This window comes from Polypterus senegalus, chromosome 10, assembly GCF_016835505.1.
Source record: "Polypterus senegalus isolate Bchr_013 chromosome 10, ASM1683550v1, whole genome shotgun sequence".
NCBI classification, from domain to species: domain Eukaryota; kingdom Metazoa; phylum Chordata; class Cladistia; order Polypteriformes; family Polypteridae; genus Polypterus; species Polypterus senegalus.
In genome coordinates, this window is record NC_053163.1 from 13,662,999 (window position 1) to 13,676,481 (window position 13,483).

The 13,483-nt window shown below is 43.5% G+C and overlaps 1 protein-coding gene across 1 annotated transcript in view; it reads left to right on the forward strand.

Annotated features, from left to right (window-relative positions):
* LOC120536390 (amine sulfotransferase-like) overlaps nucleotides 1-12,160 on the forward strand; it is a 13,329-nt gene extending 1,169 nt beyond the window's left edge. The window contains exons 2-3 of the mRNA XM_039764713.1: nucleotides 546-748; nucleotides 12,011-12,160. Coding sequence (XP_039620647.1) covers nucleotides 546-748; nucleotides 12,011-12,145 — 338 coding nt within the window. The 3' untranslated portion in view covers nucleotides 12,146-12,160. The remainder of the gene's footprint in view (nucleotides 1-545; nucleotides 749-12,010) is intronic.
* The last annotated feature ends 1,323 nt before the right edge of the window (nucleotides 12,161-13,483 follow it).

Consider the following 13,483-nt stretch of genomic DNA (forward strand, 5'->3'; position numbering starts at 1 on the left):
ACAAGAGGGCAGTAAGCACTTTAGTGTAAATGGCGCTATAAAAGTACTGTATTTACTTTGAGGACATCAGAGTACATGACAGCGGACTAGTTATTTCCCTCTAGCGGAGACAGACAGACAAAGAGTGAGGCAGACAGACAGACAGAAATGATGGCTCATATACAGACTCTGGCACAAGTGTAATTCTGCTGCCTGGTGACTGAGAAGCTGTCAAATTCACAATGTCTCTTATAAGAAACAGGAAGGTTAATGGCATACTTGGTCAGGTAAGACTGACCATCTAAGTACAGATCAAGATTCACTTTCAAGATTACTAGAGAGTTCTCTGTCCAGAAGTAATTCTGGTGATGGCCTTGACTTTAAAGACGAGGTAGGGTTCATGCCAAAGCCCCAGTGATATCAACAGGATTTGTAAAATGATCATAAACACATAAGTACTTTAGATATACAAACTGTCAGTATTCTGAAGTATAACGTCACCTCACCAACAGCTTTAGAATGTCTCACGCTGTAGTATAAATTCATACGTTTCTTCAATTCTCCAGGTACAGTGTGGACCCAGCAAATTGTGAGTCTGATCTTTGAGGATGACTGCACTGAGGACTTCCAGAACAACATCCAGCGAATGCCTTGGATTGAGTTCCCAATGGATGGCTACGACTTTGTGAATCGTCTATCGCCTCGCCTCTATGCCACTCACCTGCCGTACCATCTGGCGCCCAAAGCTTTGAAGGAAAAGAAAGCCAAAGTAAGTCACAGAAACAAATGCAATTGTTTGATCACACTTATGGAGAGGAAGGTCGTTAGATTTAGTAAATTATGAATGTCATTTCCATGAAGACAATACGGATGACACCTTGTAAATAATTTGACTTAAATTAAGATTTATTACACGGTACTTAATTCAAAGGAATCACAAGAGAAGTGAACAAGAATCATGAATCAGATGGGTGGCGCTTGCACATGCTCTTTGAACATCTAGATGATCAGTAGAAGACACTGCTGACATCACACGTGTGTTACATCGCTGAATCTATTCTCTCGTACTCACAAATAAATTTGTGTGACTCATTGAAAAGAGCCATTCATTAAGAATAAATTGTTTGTGAGTGTGTGTTTTACCCAAGCGATATCACAGTCTAGCCTTAGTGCATTTTCTCTTTATCTGCGATGAAGTGTTTCGATAGACAAAAATTCAGCTGACGGCGCATTGACGGCTTTATTCTTCTAGCCATGTTAGTTGCAGGCAGTGGTTACTACTACTTGGCTACTAAAGAGCCGTTCTCGAGTTTCTTTTTAATATTTTTCTCATTTATGATCTCTTGTTTTACGTTCACTGCTGTGTGTTGGGTTTTCTGATTCCTTAAGAATGCCATGTTAGGAGTTTATGATGGAGTTCTTTGAGCAACAGTGTGAACCTGCGTTTGTGTGGGATGAAGTTCTGTTTGGTTTAGTCTGTTGCATTTCAACAACTTAGGCATATTTGTTGTTAATAGTGAAATCAGTGAGTATTATTTGTATCACAATGTCCCTGAAGAATACAAGGATTTGGGTTTATTGTCTTATGGTCTTGATGGCCAATATACATTTCATAATGGGGCAACTTAGTTATCCAGCTTTACCTAGAATAGAATTGCGTCTGAGCCCCAAACATAGAATTTTAGGCCCGTTTGTTTCATACCATGCCCAAGCGTGATTATCCCCCCTCCCTATTCATCCCTCCGGCCTGCAGTCACACTGCACCTAACGTTCATGACCATACGACTTCTTGTAAAGCCAAAACAAGACCCGAACATGATGTGACAGCATGCATCTCAAAATAATTTTACTTATTTTGTGGTTGGTTTGGAGATATGGAGGGCAGGATACCATTCTAAACTCTTACAGATTAATGGAGTCTGCAGTGCAGCGTTTTGCTGTTAATCGGGCTGCACATCCGAGAACGTGATGAATGATGTTAAGGGAGGAATTTGCAGCTATTCTTGCCAATTACAATTCACGTTCATATGTAAGGTGAGAATAAAAACCTGTTTTTGACTTGAAAGATATCGAATGAAATGAGAATTACACAATCTCACTTGTCGCATCATTGACGTCATGTCTGTTTTCCGTGCTCGGGCACATTTAGCGATCACACTGTTCCTGAATGCTACCGAATTGTGCTTGGGCCTACCTCTTTCAAGTGTGTCAGGGCACAGTATGCTTAGCCTGGAATGAAGCGATCACACCAGTCAAATGAACTGGACTTTGAGGGGTTTACATGCAGACAAACATGCCAGTGTGAGTACACCCTTAATTCTAGAAAATGGAGTACAAGAAGAATAAAAAGGAAATACAAAATAAATAAAGTCAACTTGTCTCTTTTAGGCTGCGGTGAAGCGAATTAGGGGTCTGTGGCAGTGCAGAATTTTAACATTTGGTGGGTGTGGGTGCGCGTCACTGCAATACATTGTGGAGCGTTTAATCGGGAAATACTGGTGTCCTCCACTGTTTGTTGGGCAAAGCAAAGCGTATAAAGGGAACCGGAGTAGGGCTGAGAAGAAGATGATCAGATTAAGAGATGGAGAACAGGGGTACGATCACTGGTGTGAGGGATTTGGGAAGAAAGAAAGAATCAGAGAAGCAATGGCAGAAAAATCAAGAAAGAGTCTACGTGAACAAAGAGGAGAATCGGGAGTGTAAGCACGTGTGGCGGGCAGGAGGCAAGGTGATCAGGAGGTGGCCCTGCAGAGAGTGAAGGAAATGGCGTTCGAGGGGCAGACACTCTTGCTGCGAGTTCAGGGAATTAAGAAGAGTTGATTGGCTTTGGACACTTAGGGATGTTGGTGAAATGATGTAGGCTGGATTTGGGGATCACAGGGGGGTGACGGACTGAGGTGTCTGGGACGTAAGCCATTTTAAAGGATGATCGCGTTTGGTGGTGTCTCAATCAGTGAAAGAGAAAGACAGAATGAGGCTTAGAGGAGAAAAGAACAGAAGTATCCCAATTTTAATTTCAAGGTTTTATTTGTGATTTTTAACCCTGGTTTGGGTTAATTATTCATTGACTGATTTAAAGACTGAAGAGCACTATTTTTTGTACGGATGAACATTATTTATTTGGACATGATTTAATCAACCGTACTAAGCACTTCTGAATCATAAACCCTGCTGGTATGAGTCCTCATTGCATTAGTCCATCCATGGTTTCATGACTATCGATGACTTGGGTTCATGGAAATGCATATCGGCCTGGTGGCTTTACTTCTGAATTGCTGAAATGCACACAAGAAATATTCCCTTTTTCACTTGCACACTTAGTGTCATCATCTTCTAAGTTAACCTTCATTCTTAATTCATCAACAACTGATTTATAGAGAGGGCACCTCTGGGCACACTTTTGGATTTTGGATACAGGATGTCCAAGTTCCCCAGGGATAAGCCGAGTCCTCAAACGATTAGTATAATATCTCAAATAAATACATTGTTAAAGAGGTCAAACTAACAGTACCTGCTATTTTAGGGATCCAACAAGGGAGAATATGGTGCTGTCCCCTTGTGAGTCACCCACTGACATGAAGGTGTCCAACACCATTTTATTATCTCCAGGTGCGCTTTTGAATTGGAGCAGCCAGATCTGCTGGAAAAGGTAGAGCAGATCACCGAGTTAAAGAGGTTGCTGAGGCGTACAAAAAGACCAAGTGAAAGTAGGAGAAAGTTCACTGAGTAACTTACCTGAGGAGATGAACACACTCCCTACACTCATGGGGAGAGGTGAACGTCTGATATAGGGTCACAGATGGGGGACGGATGGTCCATGACTCGACGTCACTTGCTGCTGGTGGACCCCGAAAGACGTGATTGGCTCTGGTCAAAAGGGCTAGCAGTATAAAACCAAAGTCTAGACCACCTGGGGTCTTCCTTTGACCAGTTTTCAGGCTGGAGAGAACGTCTTTACTGCTGGGTTAGTGGAGCAGAGAAGCGTGTTTAAGTTTGTATGTTAGAGGGCAGTTTACTGCCATCTTGTATATATGAGTGAATGGACCTAATTTGTGTTTATGGGTGCATTTTTTTGCATCATTTTTTGTATTTTTTGAATATTTTCCTCTTCGTCCTACATGAACTGTCTGTGGAAGAAGAAGAAGAAGGAGGAAGAAAAGGCTTTTAGTTTATTTTTACTCTGGAGTTACTGTAATTATTATAAATAGCAGCTGTGCTTTTTTTTCTTGTTTTTGTTAATGTTCTTGTATTGAACTATTCTATTTGCAGCTCGATCAACTCAGTTGATCGAGCTGCCCTGTGGGACATCTTGAGGGTTCGTGTGATCCCCTCGAGGTTGCTGGACATCATGGCTGGCCTGTACGCTGGTACTGTGAGTGCTGTGCAGAGTGGAGGCAGAACCTCTGCGTTTTTCCCAGTTGATTCTGGGGTTTGTCAGGGGTCTGTTCTGCTCCTACTCTGTTCAATGCTTGTATGGACTGGATGTTGGGCAAAGTCATGGGTTCCTGCGGCTATGGGGCATCTGTTGTTGAAGAAAGATTCACGGATCTTGACTTTGCTGACAATGCTGTGATCTTCATGGACTCAATAGAAGCTCCGATCGGGGCTCTTGAGAGACTGAGCGAGGAGTCTGTGTGTCTGGGCTTGCGAGGGTCCTGATAAAAACCAAATCCAGACCTTTAATGACCTGTTGGGCATGGCCATCAGCAGTGTGTCTGTCTGAGGAGAGAGTGTTGACCTCGTCGAGAGGTATACTTACCTCAGCAGTCACATTCATGTCTCTGGTGACTCTTCCTATGAAGTCAGTAGACAGATTGGGAGAGCATGGGGGGTCATGAGGTCGCTGGAAAGGAGTGTGTGGCACTCCCGATATCTCAGCAAAAGGACGAAGGTTCAGGTCTTAAGAGTCCTGGTGCTTCCTGTCTTGTTATATGGTTGCGAGACATGGACGCTATCCAGTGACCTGAGATGAAGACTGGACTCCTTTGGTACTGTGTTTCTGGAAAATCCTTGGGTACCGTTGGTTTGACATTGTGTTGCTCATGGAGTCCCGAATGAGGCACATGACCTGCATTGTGAAGGAGCGTCAGTTATGGCACTACGGCCATGTGGCGCATTTCCCTGAGGATGATCCAGCTCGTAAGATTCTCATTGTTGGGGACCCAAGTGGCTGGACCAGACCAAGGGGTCGCCCACGTAACACCTGGCTGTGGCAGATAGAGGGTCATTTTCAGAGGGTGGGACTGGGCTGCCTGGGGGGGTTGCCAACCAGGATCCTGAGTTGTTTCGTCGTGTAGTGGGTGCAGCAACACTCTGTACCAGTGCAAGCTCCCCAACTTGACCTGACTTGACTTGTATTTGAAAGTTGTTACTGATAGTTTTTGGCATATTTGAAATAAATCAGAATTCTGTCTTGGGAACAATCATCTTTGTCTGTGTCTCAATTCACCCTACCCCTGATGGCTCAGTCATGGTGCCCAGAGTCTGAAACTGTGCAGCAGTGCCATTGTACAAGGCACCACATCCCCTTTTAATCTGTTTTCCCAAAACCTTTTTGAGTTGCTGCCTGGCCTACTTCATAAAAACACAAACTAAGAGTAATCTGTCACCCAACAGGACTGCATCCATGCACAGCTCTGCTCCTTGTCCAGTCACGTACCCCCTTCATGTCTGTCCCATCCTGGTCAAAACTATGCCAGCTGGGCAGCTTCTCACAAGTGTGCCACATGATTTAACAAATTCTAGGCCTCATCCTACCCGCTCGTTATTACAAGCATTTATTTCTATTTTAAGTCTGAAGTAGGCCTGAGGTCATCCCCACCTACTCTTCCTCATTCAGCTCCTAGAAGCAACTTTTTTCTTATTATAGATGCCTTTTGTTGTTTGTTTTGTTTTTTACAAAAATGTTTCCTAGTATGGACTGTAATTGTCTCATCACAAAAGAGATCATCATAAAAAAAGAGCAAAGTGATGCTCTATAACATCTCAAGTTCTCTTGACCCCAGTCCAAATTTCTTAAGCGTACCTTTGTGACTCAAAAACAAACAAACAAAAAAAAAATCAATAAAGTTTGGATGTTTGTTTGTCAGATTTCTTATATATATATATATATCAGGCATTTCTTTCCTTTGCCTGTATAACACCTTTGAGAAGTATTCCCCTCCTTGGACATTTTCACATTTTATTATTATACAATATTATATTAATTGATTTTTCTGTCTCTGATCAACAGTCAAAGTGAAAATAGACCACTGCGCAGTGGTCTTAATGAATTACAAATATAAAAACACGAAATAAGTGATCACTTAAGTATTGACCGGCTTTAATATGACCCACCTAAACTGTTATTAATTCAGCCAATTGGTCTTAGAAGTCAAAGAATTAGCTCAATGAAGACCACCTATCTGGGGTTTCCACTGATTGTAGTATAACGGTAGTTGGGTGTAGAAAACAGATCTCAGAAAACTGCCCTGAATTTGTTACAAATATAAACCTTACAAAATAATTGATCTCATTAAGTATTGTCCGCCATCAAGTCTGTATTTAGTAGATGCTCCTATGGCAGCCATGACAGCCTTGTGTGCTCAGGTCTCTCTTTTTCTCTGTCAGCTCCACACTGCTGTTTCTCCCCATTCTTCTTTGTAAAACTTCTCCAGGAGTTAGGGAAATTGTGTGTGGAGAGCCAAATTATCAAGTTCTGCCACACATTCTTATAGTGGTTGAGATCTGGACACTGACTCGGCCACTCCTGGACATAAACTTTGTTGTTTTTAAGCCATTCTTATGTAGCTTCGGCCTTACGCTTACGGCCATTGCCTTGATGGAAAACAAATGTTGCAAAGAAAGGGTTTCAAAGTCCAGGCCTGGAGGGCCACAATGGCTGCAGGTTTTTATTGTAACCCTTTTCCAATTCAGTGACCAATTTTCACTGCTAGTTAACTCCTTTTCCCTTTCCTGTTTTTAAGGAGTCAGTCCTCTGAATTAACTCTTTCCTTCAATAAATGACAGCCAAACAGAAAAGAGACGTGAAACGAGCCAACAGATGACCAGCTATATTAGGGCTAATTTCCTAGCTGCAAAAAAGTTTAGTGTTCCGTGTACAATTTGTGACCCGACATTTGCGTGATAGACATATGAGAGCCGACAAAATAGCGCTGATTAAAACACAGCGTCAAAATCGCTCTGATTAAAACACAGTGTCAAAATCGCGCCGACAAAATCGCAAAAGTTTCATTAAATATGAATTACTAGTTTAAAGCATCTATATATATAATTCACTAAGGCAAGACAACCATGGAAAGCACGCCGGAAGAGGCGTGGATTCACTAAGCTGCCGACAAGTGAGACACCTATGGCGCACGCAGGAAAGAGCCACGCCCACCAACTCCAAGACCATTGGATACGACGACAACTTACAGGGCCACACCCACCAACTCGGACGCGACGACACAGAAGAAATGGCGTCATTTATATTCGTCTGTCGTAGAGGCCACATGCAGTGCAGGTCAGGTTAATGTCATGTGCATGTCATGCACCTCCGAGCTACGTTGACTGTTCATAGAGGCATGTTTCTCATGAGGTGAATCGCCATATGCAGCGTGTGAAACGGTTTGCGAGGGGTATCCCATGGGATCCTTAAAACAATCCTTTACAGCTGAGGTTGAAGCACAATGAAGTAAGCAGTCTTTAAAAACCAACTTTTCGGTTACGACGCATGACCACGTGCATCATAGCAAACAGTTTTACACGCTACATACAGCTATTCACTTCCGCGACAAACATGCGTCCTCTTAGATGCTCCTGCAGGAACACGGAAGACATTTTCCTGCCCACCAATGCTCCTTTTTCACCGGACGGCGTCTACCCTCGCTCTCTAGACATTCACACTGGCTGCCCATTTGCCCGGACGCAAAAACTCACCGACCACCCAGTTAGTCCCTTTCGTCTGTGGTAAGAGTCCGCATGCACGTCTGAGCCACGCGGCGTTTGTTATGCCGTGGGTTCACTATTGTGTTGTATTTTGCTCTCCAGAGTTCCATCTTTTCATTCACTTACTGTTGTATTCTCACACCAACCCGTTCTAGACATCCGTGTCTTTCCAGAAGTGTTTAGCATTCAATAAATAATTATGCATGAGATTGAGCGTGTGTCTACCCAGCGCAGAGAGGCGTGGGTAAGCTGTTGGACCCCATTTGGGCTGCAAGCCGTGGAATTCCCACTAAATGTGACTCATATGCTCCCACTCATTACGTCCCTATCCTTTGTGCACACCCCCCTCTTACCGTGGTCGGGTATCTTGGTGGATTATACACTGCTCACAAAAATTAAAGGAACACTTTAAAAAAACACATTAGATACCTCAGATCTCAATATGAAGTTGGATATCTATACAAATAACGACAGGGCAATGTCTTAGGAACAAAAGGATGCCAAGTCTTTTAATGGAAATAAAAGTTTTCTGCCTACAGAGGGCTCAATTTTGTAGACACCCTAAAATCAGAGTGAAATGAAGATGTGGCAGGCTAGTCCATTTTTTCAAAAACTTAATTTCTGCTACTCAAAATGCTTTTCAGTATCTTGTGTGGCCCCCACGAGCTTGTATGCATGCTTGACAACGTCGGGGCATGCTCCTAATGAGACGACGGATGGTGTCTTGTGGCATTTCCTCCCAGATCTGTATGAGGGCATCCCTGAGCTGTTGTACAGTCTGAGGAACAACCTGCGGCGCCTAATGGACCGAAACATAATGTCCCACAGATGTTCTATTGGGTTTAAGTCAGGGGATCGTGAAGGCCATTCAATTGTTTCAATTCCTTCATCCTCCAGGTACTGCCTGCATACTCTTGCCACATGAGGCCTGGCATTGTCGTGCATTAGGAGGAAACCAGGACCTACTGCACCAGCGTAGGATCTGACAATGGGTCCAAGGATTTCATCCTGATACCTAATGGCAGTCAAGATGCCGTTGTCTAGCTTGTAGAAGTCTGTGCGTTCCTCCATGGATATGCCTCCCCAGACCATCACTGACCCACCACCAAACTGGTCATTCCGAATGATGTTACAGACAGCATAACATTCTCCATGGCTTCTGCAGACCCTTCAACGTCTGTCACATGTGCTCAGGGTGAACCTGCTCTCATCTGTGAAAAACACAGGGTGCCATTGGTGGACCTGACAATTCTGGTATTCTATGGTAAATGCCGATCGAGCTCCACTGCGCTGGGTTGTGAGCACAGGGCCCACTAGAGGACGTTGGGCCCTCAGACCACCCTCAAGAAGTCTGTTTCTGATTGTTTGGTCAGAGACATTCACACCAGTGGCCTGCTGGAGGTCATTTTGTAGAGCTCTGGAAATGCTCATCCTGTTTGTCCTTGTCCAAAGGAGCAGATACCAGTCCTGCTGATGGGTTAAGGACCTTCTATGGTCCTGTCCAGCTCTCCTAGACTAACTGCCTGTCTCCTGGAATCTCCTCAATGCCCTTGAGACAGTGCTGGGAGACACTGCAAACCTTCTGGCAATGACACGTATTGATGTGCCATCCTGGAGAAGTTGGACTACCTGTGCAACCTCTGTAGGGTCCAGGTATCGCCTCATGCTACCAGTAGTGACACTGACTGTAGCCAAATGCAAAACTAGTGAAGAAACAGTCAGAAAAGATGAGGAGGGAAAAATGTCAGTGGCTTCCACCTGTTAAACCATTCCTGTTTTGGGGGTCATCTCATTGTTGCCCCTCTAGTGCATCTGTTGTTAATTTTATTAATACCACAGCAGCTGAAACTGATTAACAACCCCCTGTGCTACTTAACTGACCAGATTAATATCCCATAAGTTTCATTGACTTGATGCTATAGTCTGATTAAAAAGTGTTCCTTTAATTTTTGTGAGCAGCATATATGGAAAAGCAGCCAAAACCGAGGGGTATCCCATGGGGTCCTTAAAACATTCCTTTACAAATGAGGTTAAAACGCAATAAAGTAAGCAGTCTTTAAAAAAAAGAGTTTTCGGTTACGACGCACGCCTGCGTGCACCATAGCAAACTGTTTTACACGCTACATACAGCAATTCGCTTCAGCGACAAACATGCGTCTTCTTAGATGCTCCTGCACTTTGTTCACACCCCCCTCCCACCTCGCTACTACCGTGTTCGGGTGTTTTGGTGGATTATATATAGAAAGGCAGGGAAAACCGCACAGTTTCATCTGTTCCATCTTTTCATTCTCTTTCTGTTGTATCCTCAAACCCTCCCTTTTTAGACAACTGTGTCTTTCCAGAAGTGTTCAACCATCATTAAATAATTACGCGGCGTTTGCTGTACGCATGGTTCACTATTGTGTTGTATTTTGCTCTCTCCAGAGTTCCATCTTTTCATTCACTTACTGTTGTATTCTCACACTAACCTGTTTTAGACAACCGTGTCTTTCCAGAAGTGTTTAGCATTCAATAAATAGTTATGCATGACATTGAGCGTGTGTCTCTCCGGCGTGGGTAAGCCGTTGAACCCCATTCGGGCTGCAAACTAAGTCCCACTAAGTGCAACTCATACGCTCCCACTGGTTGTGTCCCAACCCTTTGTACACCCCCCCCTCCCACCTCGCTACTACTGTGGTCGGGTGTCTTGGTGGAATATATATAGAATAGCAGCCAAAACCACACAGAGCAATGAAAAGTCTTCGTCAGTCACAGGTACATCTGGACTGTGTAAAGACGACGACTCAAGTGACGAGTTAGAGGTGGGCACATGAGTGGGCAGTGCATACTGAACAAGAAATCAGCAGACTAGCATGGACGGAGCTGAATGGGCTCATTCTCCTTTCCTCCCGTTCCACACTCCGCGCCGTGCACGCCCATCCCTCCGTCTGGCTGGAGAAGGCGCGAGGATGGTCCGCAAGTTTTCAGTCACTTGTGTGTTGGTTCGTTCCGTGCATTGTTACAATTTTGCTTTTCTTGCTGATTTATTACATTACCGATTTTTCAAATGTTCATTTTCTCCCTCTGCTTAAAAATCATTAAAAAACCGACCTGATTATGTGGCGTTTGGTACGCCGCGGGTTGGCTAGTAAATAATAATGTTTATTTTAGAAGTCAATATTATGAGACGCGCCATGCCATCAGCACGGCACGCAGATAGTCCTTAAGATCACGCCCTGCATATGTAGGAAGAATTGCAGCAAGACGTCTTGATAGTTGAGCATATTTAGACTTGCTGGCTGCCTGACTGCTGGTAATTCCGCTTTGTATACGACGCGTTATGTCAACCCTTGACTGAGTTATTTGTTCGCGGCATGCCATCAGCAGTTATAACAATTATAACAGAGCACATAATGTGTACATAATGTGCACGTACGCGTCCCACTCTCTTGGCCTCTCTCGCGATTTTGTCAAGGCGATTTTGTCTGCGTGCATTTGTCAAAAACCAGTTAGCGGGTTTGTCGGCGCTCATTTGTCTGTCACAGTTTTGTCGGGGCGCATATGTCTATCGCGCTTTTGTTGGTGAACCATACAATTGAGTACCGATTTGAGTCCAGAACAGAACAATCTTGATGAGGCAGAGATGGCGGTTTCAAAGGAGAGGACAGAAAGTGACATCGTCAAGGCCGGAACCAGAAGTGATATCATCAGTCACCAAAAACGGATGTGACATCATCAGGGCCGGAAACAGAAGTGACGTTCTCAGAACCAAGTGGAGTTTCCAGTAATCGGTCTGCAGTGGAAAGGGAGAAAGGGTCAGTACAGGCTGCCACCCACTGGTCTGGTGTGGAATCATTCCCTAATTCACACCCTTTAACTGCCTCCCATGAGCACGTGCATGACAGTGTCCACAACGTTTTTGGGTGGATTCCATTATGATAGGCTAGCCATGTAAAAAAAAATGTTTTCTGCTGAAATTGAAATTGGGAAAAATTCTTCTTGGGTCCCCGGTTACATAAACAGAGTTTTTTTTTTGTTTTGACATATTTCCCTTTAATTTTCTTGTCTCGTCAGCATATTATAGAGCAGATGTACCGATAAGTAATCCTGTATTTATTTGCAGGTAATTTATGTGTTCAGAAATCCTAAAGATACCATGGTATCCTATTTCCACTTTTCCAAGATGATGAATGACCTGGAAACAATCCCATCGATTACTGAGCTAATTGAGAGATACTTGAATGGAAAGGGTGAGTAATGGAAGGCTTTTTGTTTGCTTTTCTTTGTTGTTTATTGGTTTTGACATGCATGGAACAAATAACGCAGATCAATAAATAAGAGTGTGAAACATAATAAGAATATGGTGGGATCAAGTGCAGTGGCCATGACTCATATGTTCCTAAAAGGAAGTACTGGGGCTGATGTGTTCTGCTGATGTTTGTTTCTTTTGCTGGCTTGTTTTCTGGGTTTGAGGATAATGAAGGACATCATGTCAGCTTTTAAAATGCAGGGCTCTGTTAGTCTTGCAGAGTTAGACATGTAATACATACGTCTGAAGACAACTAGGAGTAAACATGCCTTAAAAATGTGAGGGAACAATTAGTTGGTTCATGAGGTGTCCAAAGTATCAGGTGGAGCTCAGAATAGAGTGGTGATTAAAACAGTAAAGCCCAGAGGTACTGTTGATAACCTGGTCCAACAGACAGCAAACCCGTAGTTAATCACCTTACTCAAAGGATAAATGTCTGTGTCTCGGTCGCTGTGTCCATCCAGTTGCTTTGTTGCTGTTATTCCAAAAGATGGCACATCACAAACTTTAACCCTGCTTTTACGATTTCCATACCAAAGGGCCCATAACAGAACCGTATGCATTGCATGGTGCACTGCAATGTTAGCACTGATGACTACATTAATTACATAGATTTCAACCAATCTCAGGTGGGTTGCACAGCTAGTGATAAATAAATTGTCTATGGTTAAAAAGTCTCCACAAATGACTCCTGTTAAACATACACAGTAAATCCTCAACGTTTGTGTGTTTAACTTTTGCAACTTGGTTTGCAACCCTTTTTTTTCTTTTGCATATTTCTCATGTTCATGGCGTTCATGGCTATGTACACTAAGAAAAAAATGAGAGCCGCAACTCACTAAGTTTGAGGAGCAGCTAGCAGCCCACTTGATGTTTCACTGGTCTTGTTCACCCTACTCTCATACAGTAAAGATCTCCCCCATACATTTGTTGCATATTTTCATTGTTTTACTTAAAATGTCAAGTTTATGTTGCAATTATACAGCCAAAGCATAGTGCAAGTCCATTGGGCATTAAGCCGTCAGTGAGAAAACAAAGGTGTTAGGTAAACTTCAAGCCAGAATGTCGTCTGCGAGTTTGACGTGAATCAATCGACTAGCAGGCTAGAGACGTCGGGGGGCTGCCAGCTCCATTATCAATCGCAGCCTGAGGGTCAAACATGAACTCACCTCAGCTATGTTCACATACAACAAGATCTTTAAGGATCTCAATTGGCACGTGTAGCAGACGTCGCTGATGGATTATACAAAGCAGGTGCATCCTTCATGATCTCCAACGATAGTCATG